This window comes from Chroicocephalus ridibundus, chromosome 9 (genome assembly GCF_963924245.1).
Source record: "Chroicocephalus ridibundus chromosome 9, bChrRid1.1, whole genome shotgun sequence".
NCBI classification, from domain to species: Eukaryota; Metazoa; Chordata; class Aves; order Charadriiformes; family Laridae; genus Chroicocephalus; species Chroicocephalus ridibundus.
Window position 1 is genome coordinate 40,785,811 of NC_086292.1, and position 23,031 is coordinate 40,808,841.

A 23,031-nucleotide genomic window follows, 5' to 3' on the forward strand; every position below is an offset into this window, starting at 1 on the left:
ACATTTTCTTCAAAAGATGTGTGGGTAGCATAAATACCATGACAAAAATATTTTTTAAAAAATATTTGTTTTTAATTAGAAATACTTTCATACCGAAAAAAAAAACAAAACCCAAACCAAAAAAACTCAAGAGGGTGGTCCTGCACAGGTTAAAAAATTGAGACGAGAGAGGATTTGAATATTGCAACAAAATCATTATGTAAAATTCCCGAGAAACGTCAAAAGATGGCTTGCCATGAATACACGGCGTAGGAAGGGGGCAGGCAGGGAGGATGAGGAGGAGCAGATGCAGCTGAGAGGCAGACGGGGATCTGCAGTAGAGCCCTTTGTTCAGTCCAACACGGGGGGCACAGCCGGGAAGGGAGGGAAGATGGTGGGCTGAGGGCTCTTCCTCCCCACATCTCCCCAGATCTCACAGTTCCGGCTCAGAGGAAAGACAAGGCCCTAAGCAGAACTGAAACAAAACCAACACAATTGTAAACCAACCAACCGGAAAAAACCCACAACCCGCCCTCCCCAAACACAGATTACCTAGGAAGGTAAAAAAAGCCCCATATCCTCTAACACAGCAAAACCTAAAGAAAAATCACGTTAAATAAAGAGTTGACGTTACGTTAATCTCAGGCAGCCACTGATCAATGCATTATCTTCTGCATTACTAGGCTGTCATTTTTTTTCCTATAGAGTCCTTGGTATAATTTATAGAAAGGAAAAATATTTTCCCAAGCTGTCAATGAAGCCAAATGCCTACGCCGCAGAAACACCTTCTGGATAGCCAATGAGTTTGAACTGATCTACATTCAAGTCCATACAGCAATTATTCTGCCAGCTTGCCTCAGCAATTATGAGAAAAGAAACAATTTTCAGAGATAACCGAAGCTGGAAAAGACGACTGTGTTCACTAGCTACATTTGTCTGACACAAAGCATTCATTTCTAAAAATGCCCAAGGATTTAGGTGTACAAAGATGTATCACCAGGACAGTCATGAAAGGACCAAGTGTTAGTTGCAACTTTGTTCAAAGCGAAGCTAGGAGGAATTAGACACAGCAGGCTTTCTTTCCCTCAAGGTCTGAATACATACACACTGAACAAAAAAAAAAAAAAAAAAAAAAAACATAAAAAAATGTACCCTCAGCTGAGGCTTGGAGAAGGGCTATTAGTTTAGAGCTATGGTGCACAGATGAAATGCCACCATCTGGGTATAACAGCAAATCTATACTGTCTTACTCACTGAATTTGCATGTTAAATACATTTAAAATAATTCAATTTTATGTTCCTCCCACCCTCCCCCCCACTCTACTTTCTTGCAAATAGATGATGATACTTAAAATGCAACGGTTAAAGCATAGCTTTCAATTAATATCAAATCAGTATTTAATATAATCAGAAGATTTCACAGTCAGCAGCACCAACCCTTGGTAACAGTAATTTGCAAACTGGTATTCGCAGTTGACATGGTTTATGATCAAAAAAGAGATCAATTACCCCGCAACTCAAAAGTACAAAACTTTATCTATGTTATGTAGCGATGAAAAGATGTTCATGTTTTGTTTCCTCTTTTGAGTGCAAGTTTGAAAAGGCTTTTTCATTGAACGGTTTCAAAATAAAAACGTGATGCCTGTCAAAGACAGATCTCAGGAGTTTCTCAGGCCAATTTCTTAAAGTTAGCTCAGCATATGGAAGCACACTTAGTAGGGGTAAATCTCCAAATTACCCTGTCCGAAGGAACCCCCCCTCAGAACAACCATCCTGAGTGTTCATGTCACACCAACTTAACTCCACGTCCAAGGCAAGGTCCACCTTCTCCTTGTTCAATTCATTGCAGGACTGAGACTCCGGCACTGTTACTGGAGCAGACACCTAAAACAGGCAACCCCTAGAGTAGCTTTCAGTAGGAATGATGTCTTCTCCTTAGGTGTCCATCAGTGAAGATTTTACTCACACTATCGATCCTCTTAAGCCCTACCACTGTCATAATCAGGGCTAAATATAAGACTTACCCATTTCTTTGGCAGGCACTCTCAGACCAGAGTTATCTCTGAGAAAGCATCACCTAAAGACCAGTATTTGTGATCAGCCTTTGATAAAACCAGGTTTTTTTGTTAATACTAGAGAGTAATTTTCTGCCCCTCTGCAGCTCTTGATACACTTTTCTTCTAACACAGAGGATTAGTATGAGTTCCCACAGAGAACTCTGATGTGGAAAAGCCATCCCTACACCACACCAACCTCTGTCATCGGATAAAACTAATTTTCTTCTTTAGCAGAACCCTCAAGCTAGTGCAGGCCCTTTCTCCCAGAAACAGAGAGACGAGGCTGCATTTCCAGCAAGACCTACAATATCATAGACCACAATCCCTGAAGAGTGACTGCTCCTGCTATTTCTGTACCTGGGACTATAAAGAAAACATTTTTAACTTTTATTTGAGAAGTTCCAAGTCCAAATTTCAAATGAAGTTGGACAAGTCTGCATGTGCAAGTAAGAACATATCTTGCATATATATAAACATATATTTATTCACGTGATAAATCCTTTTGAGATTAAACAGATGCAGGCAACACACGCTCATTACATGCACAACAGCCACGGGATCCAAACTCGCTTCGTGGATACTTTGCCAAACCTGAAAGTCTTTTGAAGCACACAAAACAACAAACACGCTTATCAGCAAAGTTTGATCTTGCAGGAAGAGCAGATATATTGAAGAGAAAAACAAACCATCAGTGACTAATGCCATAGTGTAGTTTACGTACACAAACATTACACAATCAACACACGCATATAGGCATATTTTCAGTTTATTCTATACCAGTCATTTCCAGTTTCAGACCTGGAAAGAAACCCAAAACAGAGACGGCTTACCCAGAGCGGCGCTTTCCTCCTCTGGAGGGCATGGATCCTGCCATTCTCACTTGTCCACTTGCCATTGGTGCCACTGGCAGGGCCACTGAGCCAGGAATATCTGATGCCATTTCTGAAATGCACAGGTAGGGAAAGAGGAAGGAAAAAATAAATTCCTTTAATCCATTACCTTCAAGGAGAAACCTGTGATGACAACATTAGAGAAAGGTCCTTTCAAAAATAAGCAGAGAAAGCTTTCCTTTTTATTTCTAAGGAAAAGGTCTCCCGTCAAAGACCAACAGATTCACAGCTCCCTTAAAAGAAGCCCAGTTCTGTCAATAGCCATTACGAGTGCCTTGGGAGACAGAGATAATCACAGGTAGGTACCTCTGTATTTCAATTTATACCTAATGGTTCTAATTTTACTTCTCAGAGAAGCTGTCAGATGAAGGCTAACAACCTTCTACAGTAGTTAAACTGCCCTGTAGACAAATGCAGGAGCTGAATTCCCAAGACAGATGAAGCTGTGGAACATGGTACCAGGGTACCAAGGAAAATAAAACTTTAAAAACTTGTCAGTTTGCCAGCGGGGTCAAGAGTTTAAAGCCGGGATGAATCATCAGGTGACACTGCTTTTTATTCTGGTGGCATTCAGAGGACCAGACCAAACTCAGTAGAGCTCCATGGCTTCCTGTATTTCTGTGTGGTGCTTTGCAGGGCAGAACCGAGCCCAAAATCCAGGCTGACATTCATCCCTCTGCCAATGCTCCGGGTATAGCCACAGGTTTATGAGATCTTCAAACCTCAAAACTCCGATCTGAGGAACGGCAAGAGCACAGCTTGCACAACAGTTTCAGACCACTAATGGCACGTACTTTTACAACCTATTAATAACAGTTCATTACACTTCAAAAAAGAAAAGTGGAATATAATGTATTTATACTATCCCATGGATTAGGCACGTTTTGCCTCTGTGCGACTCTTGTAAACTATGTAAGCAATTAAAACTCTTTTAACGCAGCTATACTTTATTCACTCTGGAGGTAAAATCTACAGTCACAACATTTAATTATCTTGAAAGAAAATGCATCCTCCTTCCAACTTTTCTTCTTTTTTTAAACTTGGCGGAGTATCTGGAGCTACAGATAAATATATTTACTAACAGAAAGCAAATCTTTTTTAAAAGCCTGCTATTTTTTCCCAACAGGTAAGTACAAAAGAACTTCAATCATGGAAACAGGAATCCAAGTTCTTTCCTGGTGTTTGGAGAGCGCTTCATTTCTGCCACACTTTATATAAATCCATTATGCAGCATTATGCATTTCAAATAATAACATTTTATCTGTTCACTGATTTCATGATTTCCTTCTAGTGCATTTACTTTTATTACCTCCTTTTCAACTAAAAAGCAACAGAGCAAAGTAGTCACCCAATATTTTTCAACAAAGTGTGCAAGGACAAAGAATGAGATCTCTACCTACAACACCACACCACGGAAAGTCTCGCTGCGTCTAAAGCTGCTGCTATGTGGAAACACTATGTTAATGTATTTTAGCACATTTCCATACAAATAAAAGCATGAGCATCCAAACAACTGGTAAAGCAGTATTTCCCGAATAAGTACCCTTAGCGGTCTAATGCCAATAATTCACTCGGAACATTCACACTCACATTTCATGGATAGAACCGAAGGTCATTTTGAAATGCTCTGCTCACTTATTTATTAAAGCAGATGGTAAAAATCATAATAAATCTACCTGTAAAGTGTGCCTGTCACTCAGAAACACATTTTAGTATAGATCATCAAGAAGATCACTTTTTTTTTTAAGTAGTAATTGTAAAACAATTTCAGGCCAACTCTGAGCAGTATTTTAACAATACCGTATTTGTAATTGCAATGAGCTGTTCTTGTAACCTCATTTTCCTCAATCTAAGACAAAGATGATGAAAAACCAGGCCAATGGTTAGATTCATCTACTCTTCAAAGTCTAAAACCTAAAGCTAATTATTTAAGGTAACTTTATAGATCACTAAAAGGGAAACAAAGCACCATCCTTGCACCTACTATGCACCCCCTGCTTAGAGGTGCACCCAAAATAGGTTGAGTAAACCTCTTTTGATAGGTCCCCTGCCTATCCCTCTCACCACTGACAACTCAGGGAGAGCTAGACAGATACTTTTGATCAGGTGCCCAATTTAGACGATGTGGCTAGGCAGAATGAGTTGTTTTTCTGCTCTTATGTTCACCCTTCAATGTATGCAGACATAAGAGACAAGGGTAGTTAGCAAGTTTCAAGTAGTAAGGAAAAACAGAAACTGTGTATTTTTTATAAGAAAAAAAGAAGAAAAAAAAGGCTAGAGGAATGGCCAAACCAGAGGCTCAGTTTTATCAGTGTCCAAAAACAGCTGAAAGAAAAAATTCTGCAACAAATAGATCATCTGACTATAAGCTGAAGAGTTACTGTGTAGGTATCTTGTATCTCTAGAATGGCACATGGAAAACAGCACAATGACTAAAACTTCTTACACAAAACAGCCTTCAAATATATCTTCACAGACCCGGAAGAACAAAACCAAGCTCATTGCGCTGACCACTAAAAGGGTATCTTCAAAAATTTCCATGTCCCTGATATAAGCACAAGAAGAAAAAAATAAAATAATCAGGGGATCCACACACAATAATCCATGTGAAAGCTCATCTATGAGGGAGGAAAGCTTCAGGCTCTTCACATCAGAAAACTTGCCATTACACAACAGTCCGAAGGTGTGACAGACCTGCACATACATCAATGCGTACGGCACGCAATTTAACTTTGCACTTCAGTTTCCCATGTCAAAGAGACACCAGCCATTGTGTGACCTACTGAAGCGTTCATAAGACCATCGAGGGTGGACATACACTGCCATCAAAAGCAATCAGCTTTCCAAGATTTCTTTCCTGAGAAAAATAAAGTTTTGCAGATGGAGAAACCAAGAGGGTTGGGTCTCTTTCAAGCCACATAGCAAATACAGCAAAGAAAGCAACTCCAAGGGCAACACCACCATGGAGCATGGAGCACCTAGAACCTGACCTGCCTCAGCAAGAGCAGCCTGAGCAGCCCTGAAGCACCTCACACAGTGCCGAAATAGTGACACCAGAGCGCTACAGGGACAGAGCTGACAAAGTGACCCCATTGCTCAGCTGCAGCCAGCTGGGTGTTGGAAGCCGTATCAACGTTGGATGGTTCTGCAGAAATACAAGCAACACAAGAAACACAGAGCAGCTCCCTGCTGCAGGCTGCGGAACTTCTGGAGAAGACCATGGAATGGATCTGAGCTGCTTCCCAAATTATTTCCATCCCTACTCATCTGTATGCATCAAAGGACCTCATCTCTGGTGATATTTTTACATTTAGAAAAAAGGGCCGGTCAGAAAAGTAGAAACACGTCATCTCAAAAAATCGGGGAAGGCAGAGACAGAAGAAAAACATGATGGAACAGTCAGCTGCTTCTCTGACTAAGCACCTGAGAAGTTACCTGTCTGTGCATACTCCAGGAAGAAAACAGGAGAGACAGAGTAAAAAAGACACCCATAGACTGGAATCTCAGATAGAAATATTCTGGTAGAGAGGTACCCCAGGGAGCAGGGTAATACCATAAAAAAAAAAAAAAGAAAAAAGCGTGTGCAAAAAAGCATGTGCATCAGACACAGACCTAAAGAAAAAAAAATCAGAAGGGTAACCTGCAACTGTGTGAAGTTACATCAACATAAATTTGGGGCAGCCCCTTGAAAGTAAATGAACTATCCTGTTGTAGCATAAACTAGCATGAAAGGCCAGCACTGCAGAAGTAGGTGTCAAGCTGGTTATATATTTCTTTAAAAAAAAAAAAAAAGGATATGCTGGGTTAACAATCATAAAGATCCCGTTTCCAGGCTCATCTACACTCATGTCCAGACAGATGTTAACACTGATGTTGACAGAAGTGTTTCAGCAGCAATGAACATTAGGAAACAAGCTGTTCTCTTTCTGAGATTGGACCTTCTGAGAGTGGACTTTCCTTCTGCCAACAGAAATAAAACAAGTGTTGCTTGCTTTACCCAAAATTAAAACATGAGCATAAGGGTACAATGTTCAGAAAGTAAAACAAGGTCAGGCTGAACGTTCATGAAAATAATCTGTAACCACCAAGGCAGTGTTCCGAAAAAGAATTATTTAAAGGAAGTTCCTTAGTGTCAAATAGAAATCACTTTGCTGCTGCAAAAATACACACCGTATTTAATTTCAAAGTTAGAAAGTTACCTAGAGATCTGCCAAAGAACACATAAACGCTACTAAAACAAAATCCAGCACAACGCTCATAGTCTTTAGTGGATATTCTTCCAGTTAGATGACACCTAACAGCTCTTGTCTTATCGCTGTCGTGCCTGGGCACAGGCCTGATCCTGCCACTGATACTCCTGTTCATCTTGGGGGTCCCTGAGGAGCCACACTAATCCAGGGACAACGTCAGTGCTCAACATAAAAGCAGCAGAATTACTCCCTCCATTTCTGTCCAGAATTAATTTCACTGATGAACACTTCGAGCTTGGATATTACACTTTCCTCCAACGCCACACGTAGGTCACCCCCAAAATATTCAGGGATCTTTTTGAAATAAAGGACAATCTGCAAAGGTACATTAAAAATATAGGGATAAAATACAGGGATTTATTCCCAATAAGTTCCATGTTCTTCTCAAATTTTGTTATAGAGATCCGTACAAAATACAGCTACTGTGCACAAAAAGCAAGCTAAATGCTGCACACGGATACCTTGAAAGTGCATGTGAACCACAATCACAGCAAGAATTACTCGATGGTGCAACACTCTGGGATGAACCTGGACTTCTCTTTTTAGGCAGAGAATTATTAAACCACGGCTCGTAAGCCCAAACTTTAAATCTCAAGCCCCACCTCAGACCCACCGCCTGAAATGCAGCTCTGACTCATCTCCGACAGGCATTTGCGACTTGCTGGGCCACCCCCCAGGGAAGCCCGGCTCTTTGGCCAGGTGTCTCCCCGGCTCCGGAGATGGCGTCTCCCGCTCTGCTCCCCTCCAGAAATCACAGCCGTACATCTTGCTGCGAAGCTTTGAAATACAACCAGACGCTGTGCATGACAAGACTTTGTAAGTCCATCTTACAAAAGGTCCTATTGCCCCTGCTATTTTCAGCCCTTCGGGCATGCCAGGCTACGCTCCCCTCACGGACACAAGCCAGGCACCGACAAGGACAGGTTTAACCCTGGAGCCCACCGGAGAAATGCTTTCACTGACTTCAACGGACTTTGAATATTAACTTTAATGACTAGTTCCAGGTTTGCTATTACATGTCAGGTACCACTGAGCGTGCTCTCCATAGGGCTCTTTTATCCTTCAGTATCTACTGTAATAAAGAGGATTAAAGTCAGATACCGGCATCTGATTAAATGAACGAGATTCTACTTTTATCAATACAAGTGTGACAGATTTCCAGCCGCTAATCCATAGAATGGCTGAGATGTCAATCACCTCCAAGTAAATTGGATCTAAGGCTAAATACAGAATTACGAATGTGCCCTCTCCCTTGAGCAGCACCGTACACAGAAATTTTAAATGTTTTAAGAAAGCAGATTTCAAAAACTTCTTTGGAAACTGTATTTTTCCATACCCTGAAGTCATAGGGGAGTTAGATGCATCTCAGCAAAAAGGTTTGATTGCAGTCAATTGCAAATTTCTGCCTGGCACAGAGACATTTAAGAATAAACCAAATCGTATCTCTTACTTTAGATATGCCGATGAAAATATGAAGCCATCATGTAGCCAAAAATATTCCACAGAAGCACCTATGCTAAAACCTAGCTGTATATTCAGTCACTGCTTTTACATGTTACCTACGGGGCTTATAAACCAGAGCGCACTCTAAGAGAATATAAAAAAATAGAACATTTTCATTGTTCCTGATAACTCTGTTAACACTGTTTTACTTGCATTCCATTGACAGATACTTTAAATAGACTCCACATCAGAAAAACCTCCTGTATAGAGAGGATAGGCAGAAAAGCAAAAAACATTCCTTTCCATGCTCTTAACACAATTACAATAACAACTAGATCAGGAAATATAATAAATCCCACCTTTAAGGAAGACTTACAAAGACGCTATTTCTTTCCTGTGAACAAAACCTTCTTGGAGAGCAATTTTATCCGCACATAAGAAGTGTCAGAAACCTCTGGGAAGAAATGTAGCAGCATTGGTATTCTGCTCAGAAAATGTCATCACAGATCTGTTTACCTTAACTGTGGACCATGATTCAGCCGGTGACAACCGTCTTGCATACTGATCAATTTATTTGCAGCAAAATTACTAACATTTTCTACTTTAACCATTTAGGTTCCAGAAACAGCTACTAAGATAGGGAGGGCTTTTATGAATAATATGTAAATCCTACTTAATTTAAAAAATTCTCCTCCACCGCCATGCCCCGCACTTTGGGGTGGGGGGGTGGCGGGTCCCCCCCCCATAATCTTGGAGAAAAATGAGGGCATACCGTGAGTAGTTACCAGAGAAACGCTCCCTTTTTTAAAATTAAAATCAGAGCTTTATCATCTGCCTGCATCACAGGTGAATGTTAAGATACATGAAGGGGGGTAGGGAGATGATGCGATTAAGCTGATCATTTTGGGGGGGGACTGGCTGTTCAGCAGAGACCGTGACAAACCATTTGAAAGAGTGGCCTTACTGGTGGTCCAGAGGTCAAATCCAGTTATCTTGCCCACTGCCTTTTCTGCTGTGACTCTGGAGGAGATGCCAAAGTTTGTGCAATGTAACAAACCTAAGGGCTATCTACCATCAGTAGACTGGGAGAGCAGGTTTTGAAGCCAAAGAGGTGAAAACCACTACGGTGCCTCCACACAACCCACCTGTGGAGTCCTGAAATCTCAGCAGAAACCATACTTCTTTGTGTGCCCTGTAGTTCAGCACCACCACCGGGATGTGCAGAAGAAGGTGGGATGCAGACACAGAATTAGAAGTAGAGCTTGAAAAGGAGAGTTTTAGTCTACTTTAGGGGATTTCTTCCTGTAAGTGCTCAGCTGGAGGGACAATGCAAGAAAGGTCCCTGCAGGATGAGCCGCCGACACTAAAAATCAGGGTCCTCTGAAGCACTCAAAACTAGGCATGCAGAAAGCATGGCCCCCAAAAACCCAGTTGGGGAAATATCAATCTTATAATTTGTAACATCAAAAATTATTTCATACAGTACTCCTAAGTGATTTTGAATGCTACATCAACAATACTTAATTTTTATTTCCAGGGGTATAAGAAAAGGATGTGGACCACATTCATGCTTGCTGCCTACGCCTTTTCAGCCCGAATGGCTGAAACCCATATCCAACGGAATAAACTCAATGGACTTTAGCATGATCCAGAAGACGACCTGGAGTCGCACCTCTGCACCTACTGCAGACACTGTTACAGACTAAAAATTCAACTTCAAGCACAGACAGAAGATGCACGTCACTATCTAAGCTTAGGCTGGGAAGAAGGGAAAGGGTAGCTGCTTCTTCATTGCTGCTATCTTCCCGGCATGGCAGCAATTCACCTTCTCACACATGCCCATGGATTTTTCCCTGGCTGTTTCTCTACTTCTCATTCATAATTCCTTGTTATCTCTTCTCGACCTATTCAGCCTCTGGCTTAGATGAACTATTTCTTGTGCTCCCTCTAATAAGCCAACACATGTGACTGCTGACAAGTCCTGCCAAACTATGACCATTCCCCTCAAAAAACAGAGGCTGCTGGAATTCAAAATAAGGAGGAAAGATTAAAAAAGAGGCCTTCATGGCTCTTGTTCTGAAAGCGTGTCTCTAGTCTTGGAAAATAATAAACTCCCTCAGAATTAAAACAAGGTTTCTATCTTCCCTGTAGAATGACAACCGTCACCTAAGTGCCCGGCCTGCTCTAAAATTTCCAAAGTCTTTCACACTGCAGAAGTGGGGGATTTAACTCAAGCAGAAAAGCATCTAGGTCTTCACCACAATTCTGATGGACAAATGCATTAGAAGAAAAGCACTTCTCGCATCTGAAGTCTGGAAGTGCATCAAAAAGCAGGCTAGAAGCAAATCCAAAGACCTGGACCAGCCTTGCATTGAAGACACAACCTGAGCCTCCAGCACTCAGCACGTCTCCTGGGTATAAATAGTCACAAGTGGGAAAATGCACATGCAAATCGGGCAGGGAAGGTGGGCAGCCTCTGTAAAAGGCCAGTTTGCAGAGAGGATGAAAATCTGGCATCGAAAGGCTGGTTCAGGACTGATGGTACCTTTATTATAAGAAGGGAGGTGGGTCCTTAGTTTACACGAAGGGTCACAGTGAAACCAGTCAACAGCAGCAGGATCCTTTATGCTGTCTGAATGTGACCCTACCTGGACTTAGGCTGTTACATACATGATCATTCACTGATACAACATAATCCTTCACTTAACCATTTTCTGTCTTAATTTGCCCTGGTTTCATTGATATTATCAGTGACATGTGGCAAAAGTTCTAAATAAATTACAAAAAAATTAGGCTCCCCAAACTATGCATCATTTCCATTTGAAATGAATGGTAATCCTCCCTCCTCCTCTGACATTTTGCATTTGCCAAAAATAACTGCATAATTATAAGTTGTGTGCAAGAAACAGAAGGTAACATTCAAAGTTATTTTCCATAATTTTTACTTCGCATCAGAACCAGCAAATACCGTATATGGCTGTTCTGTTATGCAGAAGTGGCCAAAGCTAACCCATTAATGAACTCACAAAAACTGTGGAAGCACACACCCAGCCTGGGCAAACAAACACGATGAAAAAATAATAATGTGTAATGACTTTCCTTCAAGTTTCTCAGAGACAGATCGTGCTCAGTCCATTAACTCTTCATTTAACAAGTCTGTTCCATTTAGCTTGTTTTGGTTGGCATTCAATTAGAAATTCATGTACAGGACATTTTTTTCCCTTTTTTTAAAACAGAACGCTTGCTTTATTTTCAGCCAGTAGAACACCAGGAGGTAAAGTGGAAGCTGCAAGACAAGCTAAAGCTACACTAAAGCCCAGCACAATAATACTGAATTAGCCAAAACACCTGCACATGGCCCTGCCCCACAAAATTATCACTGTTTGTTAAAAGGGCTTGGTAAGACTCGTTGTTCAGTAGAAAAGCAGAGAGCAAACTGGGTAACTCTCAATTTGTTCCAGCTGAAGTTAAAAAAACAACCCACAACACCGTACCATCAGCTTTACTGTGATTCCAGTTACGTCCAAGTTCTGTCGCATCTGCCTCCGCATTGATAAGACTTGTTGAGATTGGTCTTCTGTCTACACAGAAAGAAAACCCCTCTCATCCAGCCATTCCTCATTGCCTGCCTTGTTCAACGTCAGGTCCCTTGTTGGCCATCCTCATGACTACATGTACAAAACAGAACAGCTAAACCTGGATTCCTTCTCCCATTCTGCTGCTTGTCCTCTCTTGGGAGCCACCCAAAGCCTGCCTGCTCCTCAAGGGCAATGTGAAACTGTTTCAGCTACCGCCAAACTGTCCCACAACCTGCACCTTTTTTTATCTTCCCGCACCCTTACTACTTTTGCCAAGCCTTTCTGACCAGTCACGACTATCGCTGGGTGCCCCAAACTCCCTGCAACGGGAAGCTGTGGATGCTAGTTTATACAGATTTTAGTGGAGCCTGCCCAAAATTGTGGAAAAGAAATCCACTGAGTGCTACAAAATACAAATGTCGTGCCTGGCTCAAGAAGGCTCTGAGTCACACATGGCTGGAGCGTGGGAAGGTACCCAGGGGAAGCACCATACATGCTTGCTCTGATTTTATACTCCTTCAAGCACCCGCTTTTTGGCCAGTGCTGGAAAAGGCATGCTGGGCTGGAAAAATCTTAGATAGACAGTTTTTACATCATGAGCAGAGGACGCAACATTTCTCAAGTGTGCTGCTTCTACAAAGGTAAGAAATTAGCCAACTACCACTATTGATTTATTTCATTAATAATCAAATCAAGCCTTTTCTATAGTTTGCCCTTGCTCTAGATCACCAATTACTAGTTTTATATAATCATTGCTATTTGTACTTCCCCAAACTCTTCATCTTGTTTCATTTCCCTGTTCAACAAGGTAATTGTCGAAAGATGTTTACAAGCTAATGCCCTTTTATAAATTCCTTTGCAATTTTTTTATGATAAATAAATAATGAGTACAGATAAACTATTGAGCAGTTACTGTTACCATTTGAAACTTCTTTTTATTCATTCATCTTGAAATTATTTATTTCAAAATAATATTTCTATTATCTTCTATCAAGAAGTCTGGCTTTTTACTATCTATCTAGCAAATTTTTTCTAGCGATAGAAGTTGGTTTAGATTTCAAGCAAATAGCAATGCTTGATCACAAATCTATTTTGTTCATGTACAAATTCAACTGTCAATTTGCAGAAATAATTTTGAAACTGCTATTAAAATACTTACAATGGTATACACAAGAAAAACCACACAGAGATCAATACTGTGGTTCTCCAGAGTATACATCGAAACAAGATGACAGTGCTCTAAACTCCTATCAACTACATAAAACACGTAGAATAGCTGCAAATATGCAATGAAATAAAGGTAATGGGTAACAAATCTGCCTACAACGTTGACCAAAATTGATCTTAACCAAATGCAGTAGCCTAGCTTTCCTAGGAATCCAAAGCCCTCTCTCAACTATTTTACTTTTCCTCTCTACCCAGAAATGCACAGAATTCACATGAAAGTCATTTTATCTGACTTGAGAGCCAACACCACTTGATTCTTGTCCATATTTTCTGTTAACTACAATAGAAGCATGCAAGAGCGTGCAATGCAGTATTTATGACTACAACTTTTGGTTCAAGTTGGAAGAATTTTGACAAGATATTTCTTAAATAACGAGCAGAGATGTTTGGGTGAATGAATTCATTCCTGATCCTCTCTTATAATTGTTTCACATTAATATTCTTATAATCCATTTTCACTGAGGTGGACAAGCACAGTAAGCATTGTCTAAGTTCACAGGTGCAAGGACTTATAAAATTTATCTTAATGTGAAAATCCAAGGAGCCAGACTGAGACAGTAGTGGTACCTTCCACCTGACCTGCCTACTGCAACAGAGCATGGGTCAGTCACTAGGGGAAATCATCACTGGTAGTCATCTTATTGAGCCAAGTCATGGAAGGGCTGGTAAGGAAGACCATGAAAGATCTGCAGGGCATGTTTCTGAGGAAGTGGTGACTGTCAAACTACATCAGACTAAACACACCACTACTGCACTGATGGCGGTCCATGAACTGCCCTGCAAGCCACTGACCAAGCTGCGGTCAAAGACCCGAGGCCTTTGTGATGCACTCAGGAGACATTCACACCCCATCAGCTGCAGAAAGTTCACGAACAACACAGTCCAACTACAAAGACATAAAATTTAGACCACTCTAATTTAAATTAGTCATTGAAAATTACTTACTCATGTCCTTCAAATGCCTTTATTATTTATTACAAAGATTTTTTTTTTAAGTGTGCCTCAGAACGGTATGTTAATTCTAAATTTCATTCAGAACAGCAACCTGCATTACCAAATACTTAATTATCAGTATATTTACAGTGTCCTTGGGCACTGCTGGGTAATCAGAATGCTATTGTTTTCATTAAACAGTATTTTATTGATAGCACTAATGACTTCAGTTCTGCTTGATCAACAAGCAAATGATGCTTATTTGATGTGACGATAATTAATTGGCCTTTCAGGTGTTTTCACATCCTAATTTATTGCCAAGAATAAGAATATTTATGTGAAACACCCTAAGAATAATATCACTATGCATCACAAAACATGTTCTAAAAATAGGGTGTGGTTTAGTACTTCTCCCTCTCCTCACAATTTCTAAATTCACGTTGTCTGTCTAAAAATTGTTGGGGGAAAAAAACTACATTTAACTCCATTCCGAAAACCCAGCCTGAGCCTGGCATATTAAATATTCAGTTCATTTTATCCCTTACTGAACTTCCAGTAAGTCAAAGATTTTCTGATTAACATTTCTTTTTTTTTTCCCCCCTCTCGAGATGGGAGAAAACAGCTAACCTCGCTTTCCCATAGCAGCATCAAGGATCAAAAACTTCGTATGACTCAAACGAGACATACAAGTGAATATGAATAGACTGCTTGTATAACCTATTACTCCAAACCATTATTTTTCCAAACTCCAGGCCTAGTTTATGGAGCACTATAGTCCAACCTATAGTCCAAATTCCAGATTCAAGTCGAACTGGACCTTGAAAAGCCACCTGAAAAGAGTACACCAGTCTTCCCACAACATTCAACCAGCACCTATCAGAGATATTTAACCTCCCACAGAGGACAACCTTCAGAACATCTTCTGAAGTTTTAACTGCTCTGACATACCAACCCATATGAGCAGCTACCCTCGTCTCGGATGATCAGTTTCCCAAAACCTGAATTTTTCTGCAAGCAAAAAAAAAAAAGTTACAAGTAAAGGTCTTAGTGATTTTTCTACCTTTCACTGCCCCAGGATCATTAATTACACTTTTTAGAACATTCTGCCTTTTAGATAATTTCATATAATATATCTTTCATGTCTGCAAATAACAAAAAAATAACAAAAGGCCACAGGCATTTGGAAGTTCAAAGGTAGCTGTATTTGCATTTTTTGCATTTCTGTCTAGAACTTTTCATTCCCACAAATGTTCCAAATAGAACACTCCAACATTATGGCATAAGGGAAACCTTCACAGGCATATAGTAAACACAAAATAGTGCTATGCTCTGCTGTAGAAGATTCCTTAGTGTTACTTTAGCTTTACTACACACCCAAGAATTTGTCGTGAATCTTGGAACGCTCTTTTTCTGCTTCACTTCTTTGCAGAGCTATTTCCTGAGCAGCTTTTATAATACTGAATCTCATAATTTGCTTTTTAAAATTACGAATTTTAAAATATGAGAGAAAATGGTGTTTCCAGGTAAGCTCTGCTAGGCTTTCAAGAAGTGATCAGCTGTAATGGCCATGCTCTTACTGCTTTTTCAGAATTACAAAATACACAATTCATTGGATGTTCTACCAGTGACCTACTAAACAAATGAAAACACGTTAACAACAAAACATTGTTTTTCCATGTTCCCATACTCATATTAAACATGATTCGACATCCATTACAAGCCACTTGTTCGCAAAAATATACAGACTATTCTGTGGATACATCAAATACAGAAGTGAAGAACTATACTGAAAAAACCCTCACTATAAACAAACTGGATGTTTGTCAAAAAACAAGCTGAGTATTTGTCTGCAAATATTGACCGAACTAAGGTTTTTGCTTTGATATTTGCTGACTGAAGAGCAGCACAGACAAGTACAAAGGACATACAAAATTAATCTCAATGCCAAACTTGGTGATCAGGTTCCAGCTACTACAGGGACTCCATGCAACAAAGCAAACAACTCGTGGCAGCCAAATGCACTTACCAAGAAATCACTACAAATACGAAATCATTACATTTCAACATTAGAAAAAAAAATCATTATCTGATTCCTGAAAATGCATTTACTTCCAGTGACAACTCATTGACTTGATTTAAAGAGCAGTTAACATACTAACCAAATACCCCCATATAATGCATTTTGCTACATTTTAAATTCTACTCTCAAACACACAACGAACACTTGAAAACTATCTCACAATTTTCACTCTGTGTAACTGTATTTTTCATACAGTTTGATAATTTCTTTTGTGTACAAAGCAATGAATAATTTTCTCTCAGTCTTAATTCAAACTGTAACTGGCTGAGAATAAACTAATCCATTTTCAAAGGCAAATTAAGTGACAAAAGCAACCATAAGTCAAGATAGCAAAAAATAAGTTGTAAAGCCTATATTAAGACTTTACAGCTAGGTGGATCGTTGGCAGTTCAGCACTGAAATAACTATCCATCTATGCTCTGGTGTATATTTTGCCAAGACACTTAAAAAGCACATTATCCAACATCATACCTACTGTATAAAGAAAATACAAATTAATGGTTATTCATAGGCCTGGAATAAATAATATCTGCTGTTTCCAAGGAGAAAGAAGCTGTATATTCTGCTTTTTTGTCTCCTTTACTTCCCAAAGGGAGAAAGAAATCTTCGCTAATACAACATAAATATGGTTGCAATAAAAGCCTGTTATTAAAACAGCAGTTAGTACATCACAATGAAAAAAAACCAACCCACCTCTGATTGCGCCAGGATAGGCACTCCACACTCTCCTACAAATACGTCATTTTATAACAGATGCATACAAAAAAACCATCCCAGAACACACAGTCTTACAAACAGGACATACGAACTGAAGGTAAAAGAAATGGGAAAAAAAATATCAGGTGACTCAACTGTGGCATGGGGATATTACTTGTCAGAGGTTAAGCAGAAGTCTGTAGTAAATCTGAACCCTGTCCAGTGCCTGTACCACAAGACTGTCGTCTTTCCCTGGTCAGCTCTCAGACAGGAGATAGCCAGCCATCGATAAAAGTGAAAAATGCAGGCAGCTTCTAACAGCCAAAAGTTTTCCTGCACAGTGAGAATTTATTGGTCTCTGAAATTCTTAATCATAATTACCACAGTCATTTTAAATTTAGCAATGGTAAAAAAACATTTTATCCTTAAGACCACCTTGAAAAACCAATACCAACAAAAGGGTTTAGGTGGAGACACAACGAGCTCTGGAGCTGAATTCAGATACAACATCATTAACCTCCACACATAACGCTCTAAGAGATGGAGCCATGACTCTGCGTACCCTGAAACATTTACCACATGTATGCCCTTCCTAGAGCAGTGAGGACTGGCATGCTGCCTATGTCTTACTCAGTTCTGCCAAGGGCAGAAAGGCTTTTGCACATCATCAGTAGATGAGGCAGAACCACTTCCTTAATGTCATATCAACCTTTTCATCAAAGTAGTCAGATACTACTTTAGAGAAGGAATAAAAAGGCATGTGCCAGATATGAGACTAATGAATAGTTTTCCTCAAGCAAAACATAATTCAGCATGAACTTCATGTTAATGTTCTTTCCACCCACTCACACATCTCCAACTGATTCTACTCAACCAAAATGCCAACAAGTAAAACCACCCATCTTTTAATTCAGCTATTGTACCCCAGCACTAAGATTTTGTTTTACTGTGCCATCCTACAGCTGCCTAACCTCAAACGTTACTTACACATTTACATGGCCTCCTTTTTTAAAATATGCATGGAACTTGCAGAGAGAAACACAAGTAACAAAGGGGAAAACTCTGGAGAGCAAAAGATATTCAGACTGGCAGCTTTCACTAAAATGTTAAAAACCATCATAAGCCTCAGTCCCATTTATAGTTCAGAACCAACGGGCTTAAGAAGCAGGAGAAGTACATCACTTAAAAAAAGTAAGATTAAATCCTGAGTCAGGAAACAATTTGGAAACATATGATGTTAGCTTGGTTGAAGAGTGAAAGAGTATCAAGACATATTTAACCGAAGACTACTCCATCTCAGAAAGACACAGGTTCATTTGTTGTATCAGGAAGACATCACAGAGTACAGCAAGTCCAAAACCACTCAATTTAATTTAGAAGAAATAAAACCAACAGCTGTGATCATTCAAGAACCAAGTCTCAAACTTGAATAAACTACAAGGAGCCCCAAAGACTCGTATAAACCTTAGTACTTCACAATGCCTGTCAACAACAAAGAAAGAAGAAAAGTCTCTATTGCTATCTTATTCTCTAAGTATCCATAATGAAAATTTTATACTTTATTCTAAAATGCCTGTAATGGGCTATTTTTGGATAGGGGTTTCAGGTAGCACAAGTCTGACCTAGCACGTTTTGTTCTTAGTGAGAATCCAGTCCAGCCTCACATATGTAACAAAGAGAACCTGTTTCACTTGGAACTACCTTAACACATGGATGCAGAGAGCTGCTGGCAGAGAATCTACAGAGACATTACACAAATTTAAGGAATTGAGTAGGAATTGCGAAATTTGGATTCTGCAGGCCTCAACACATGGCATTTGGGGAAGATTGTTACGTTCACTTAAGACAATCTTAGTTCCAGAAGTCCACTGACCTTTTTACTGGAGATCACTACCGTGATTAGAGAGCGAGAAGAATGGAACGTGCCCTCAACACCTCAACTGCTGATGGTTCCCACGCAGAGATGTAGCTCAAACCCACCGCCGGTAGCCCTGGATCTACAGCCGTGCTGCGGTGCAGCCGCAGTGGAGGACAGACCCTGGTGCCCTTTCAGCACCATGGATGGTGACCTCCAGGAGCCCGGCCGGCTGGAGGTCCTGGCCACCGCAGGAGGCATCTTCCATCTAAACTCTTCCACCTAAACTACGCTCCACAGTCAACGAAGGTCTGAATACCCCCCAAAGTTATTTTCACAGAAACTTTGGTCTGATAAGATGTCTTCGAGAAAGGAGCTGACTAATAATTATTAGGACTGTAGTTCAACTTTCAAATGTGCCCATGCATTCAGAAAAGTATTCTTATTTTCCAGTCCTCATGAGAGAGTTTGAAAATGCTCCTGTGTTTTTCTTAGCTATGGTTCATTTACTTTAATTTCAACAACAAAAATTGCATACTTCAAACCTTCACTGGTAAGCAAAAATACGATGCAGCTAAGATGCAATTGCTGTTGCCACAAACCCAACTGCACAGCAAATTAAACATTTTATTTTTTCTTTTTTTTCGTAAACCAGAAAAATTGTCTGTTTTACATGAAAACATCAACAAAACAAATTAGCAGAGGAATATTTATCCCAGACACACTGAAACCTTTACATAGCTCCAATAATTTGTCATTGTATTCCTAAGGCCACCGAAAATCTCATAAGAATAAAGAAAGTTTTCATTACCCAGCCTTGTTTTCTACTGGTCTAACCACTACTCACTACAGAAAGTGCAGAGCACTTTTAGGGTGACAGAGCTACACATAGAAGGCCAGGTGATCTCTTAAAGATGCTTTAAAAAAAAATAATAATTAAATCTGAGGAAACCATTGGTGTCCCCATATACTACGACATGAACATGACTCACAAGAGTAGTCATCAGACTGACCTCTATTTTCCCAAAGTCTCTCCCAGGGCCAGCCTCCACGGACTGCTGTTCAATGAGCTGCATCTCAGTGGTTGGGAACACAAGACTTTAGCATTTCAAACCAAACTTTTCTAGCTAACAGTACTTTAAGTCTTTAAAGTTGGACTCAAAATTGAGCTAGCAGCTTTGCCTGTTGGACACAAAACAATGGAAATCCAGCTTGTCCCTGGCTGTATTGGCTCTGCAATACCAACAGCTATAAAATTTTTTGTCAATAAACAGATCAAAAATGACTCAGAGGGCAGTGACACACAGTAGCTAGTGCCATTTTATAGCTAATTTTATGACTATAATCCACTTACCACAGCTACTGTTACAATTGGCACCTAATTCCAGGGGTTGACTTCTGCCACGTGTTGAGGGTCACTGCGCGTTGGTCAGATTAACCACTTTCCGTGTGACAGAAGCTTAGCAAATTAAAATACTAGCCTCATACTGACGTGCTGGTCAGCCACTTAACTTCACCAGCCTGGCCCTCTTCAGGACGTTACTGAATAACTTAGAGAGGCATACCAGACACAGTCTGGTTTTACTTACTGCTGTAGTATCTGGAGACTGAGGATGCACTCTGCAAAGCGCCATGCAAATAACAGAAGACAATCTGCATTCTCAAAGGAATTAAACTGTAAATTAAATAAGATCTGATACTACTGGCGTGATCTATTCATAAGAATTTACTTTAATTCTCCTGGCATTCAAAATAATCAGTTTTATCCAGAGTTTTAAAAGCACCTCCAGTTCAGTTTGATTTTCCATCCAGGTATCACAGGCAACACAGTTTCAAAAATACATGTATTGCAAGGGCATTTAACAGCACCCAGATGTCCACATACCTTTACTAACAGAGAGAACCAGCAGTAACAAGGCCCTAAAATCATCTCCTTGCATGAAATTGTGTTCTGGATTATTACTGGGAAAATGCTGGAGATCATTTTTCAAAACCAGGCCTGCATATTCCACAGAAACAGGTTTTGCTTTTACCTCTGACGAATACAAATATGCAGTGTTTTTGTTCTTTGCAGCTCAGTGATTTACTGGCATGCCTCTTCCCATAAAATATTTGCATATATCTGAGAGTCAAACTGTTCTGATACATTCTGTTTTTGCCAGGAAGTGAACGCTTCAGTTCAGTGTAACTGAACATTTAAACAAGGACAGGCACCAGGACAAATGGCAGTGTAATTAACATACCAATGAAGAGCCAGTTGTTAATTACTATCCGTTTCAGGCATTTTGTATGAGCAACTTACCTGAAAAGCATTCCCATCTGCATGCTGGCAAAGCCAGTAATTAAACAATTCAACACCCCTTTTGCTTGATTAGAGAAAAAATTATAATTATTTTATATTATTCTATTTGTCACATGCAGTTGACATTTAGATGAGGAAAAACTGCAGCAGCCCCAAATCTAAACATTTTAAATGAATGTTATGAACTGTCCTTGAACAAAACAGCAACATAAATACATGTAGGCTAGATGTAAGCTAATAGAGGCTCCTAATTTGAGCTAACTGATTATACCTTACAGTACCTGCTGGGCTACATGGAATGCAGCGCAGTTGCTACTTAGAAAAAGTACCACTTTTCTCTAAGGGGGACTTCAGATGCTACCTACAGAATGGAATGTGAATTTATAAGCCATTGAAAGACTTGGGAATAGCACCAGTACAATGGCAGGATTCATTTACATTTAAACAACAGTCGCTGAGAAGTCAGTACATAGCTCAGCCAAGCACCACCCTTAAAACACAGTAGTTACAGGAGCTGTAAAAAAAAGGTAGAGGCACCTAAGTGGAAAGCAGGATTGAAACCGTAGGACAGAAATACTCAAGACAGGCAAAATGGAAATAAAAGCTTTAGAAACATTCATCAATATGTAGAGTACCCAAAACAAAGGATTTCTCTCTCTCCCTGTGCAGATGGCTTTGCCCAGGAAAGACTAGCGTGCTTTGGGTACAAAAAAAGGAAATTACATCTATCTTGAAAACAGCTTCTAATTCATTACCCATCGCATGACTACGGCCATTAATCGATGTAAACAATGAAACCAAGACCCATTTGAAATTTTGACTATCCAAATTAAAGTTTGAATCAGCTCTTGTTAAAAAATTGGCATTCTGTGTTCGGTACTGAAGTTTCAAACCATGTGATTTATGCACTTTAAAGGGCAGATTTTGCTGAAATCCTGTAACATTTTATGACAAAGTAGTTCCTTCTGGAGTAGCCAAAAAGCAGGTATTTGGCCCATGTGGGTTTATTCAATCAATTAATTTTCATTTGGATTTTCATTTTAAACGATGGAAGACAATGAATGATTAATTTTGGGAAGTTTTTTTCTTTGCTTACAATGTGCATCTGTCTTATTTGGATTATAATCAGCAGCTAAGTAAAATGTACAAATGCGGCCTTACAAAATTTTTCTTTTCCTCATTTGACAGAATGATGGATACAGATGGGGTGACAGGAAATGCTTTGCATCTGAACAAAGGAAATACTGTTAGCAAGAAGTAAACCGTACCAATTGTTTATACTGCAAGCGCCCACCCAAGATTTCTGAAATTTCAAAATTTTTGCCTGTATCATCCAGCAAATCTAATTTTTTGCACAAATTATCTTGCAGCATGGGTGAAGGAGCACCTCTGTCTTTGCAGATTTCTTTCCCGCATAACCTTTATTGAGCCCACTCTTGCCGTCAAGAAAAGCATGTACCTTGGGTTGGTACCTGCCCACTTCTGCACCCAAGGCAGCATCTCTGCACTGCGCAGCGCTGGCCAGACAGAACAGCTAATCCAGGGCCAATTCATCGATCTCTAAATACTGCTGGGCACCCAAAGACTACAGATATGTAGATAAACTGGAAAATCTGCCAGAGATCTACAACAGAGATCTAAATTCCCCCTAAATTCTTAAACTCAAGACCCCTCTTCTCCTTTTCTATTGCAAATTTTAATAACACTGTATTTTCTGCAGGTAGCACTGAATTAACACATT

At 39.9% G+C, this 23,031-nt stretch overlaps 1 protein-coding gene across 3 annotated transcripts in view; it reads right to left on the reverse strand.

Moving 5' to 3' along the window:
- The window catches only part of ARNT2 (aryl hydrocarbon receptor nuclear translocator 2), a 108,457-nt gene that overhangs the window by 79,868 nt on the left and 5,558 nt on the right, over positions 1-23,031 (reverse strand). For 2 of the 3 annotated variants that reach the window (XM_063345970.1, XM_063345968.1), the window contains exon 2: positions 2,867-2,978. In XM_063345970.1, the coding sequence (XP_063202040.1) occupies positions 2,867-2,978 (112 nt within the window). Of the gene's footprint in view, positions 1-2,866; positions 2,979-8,978; positions 9,105-23,031 lie in introns of those variants that run through there. The other variant, XM_063345969.1, reaches the window with a different exon arrangement.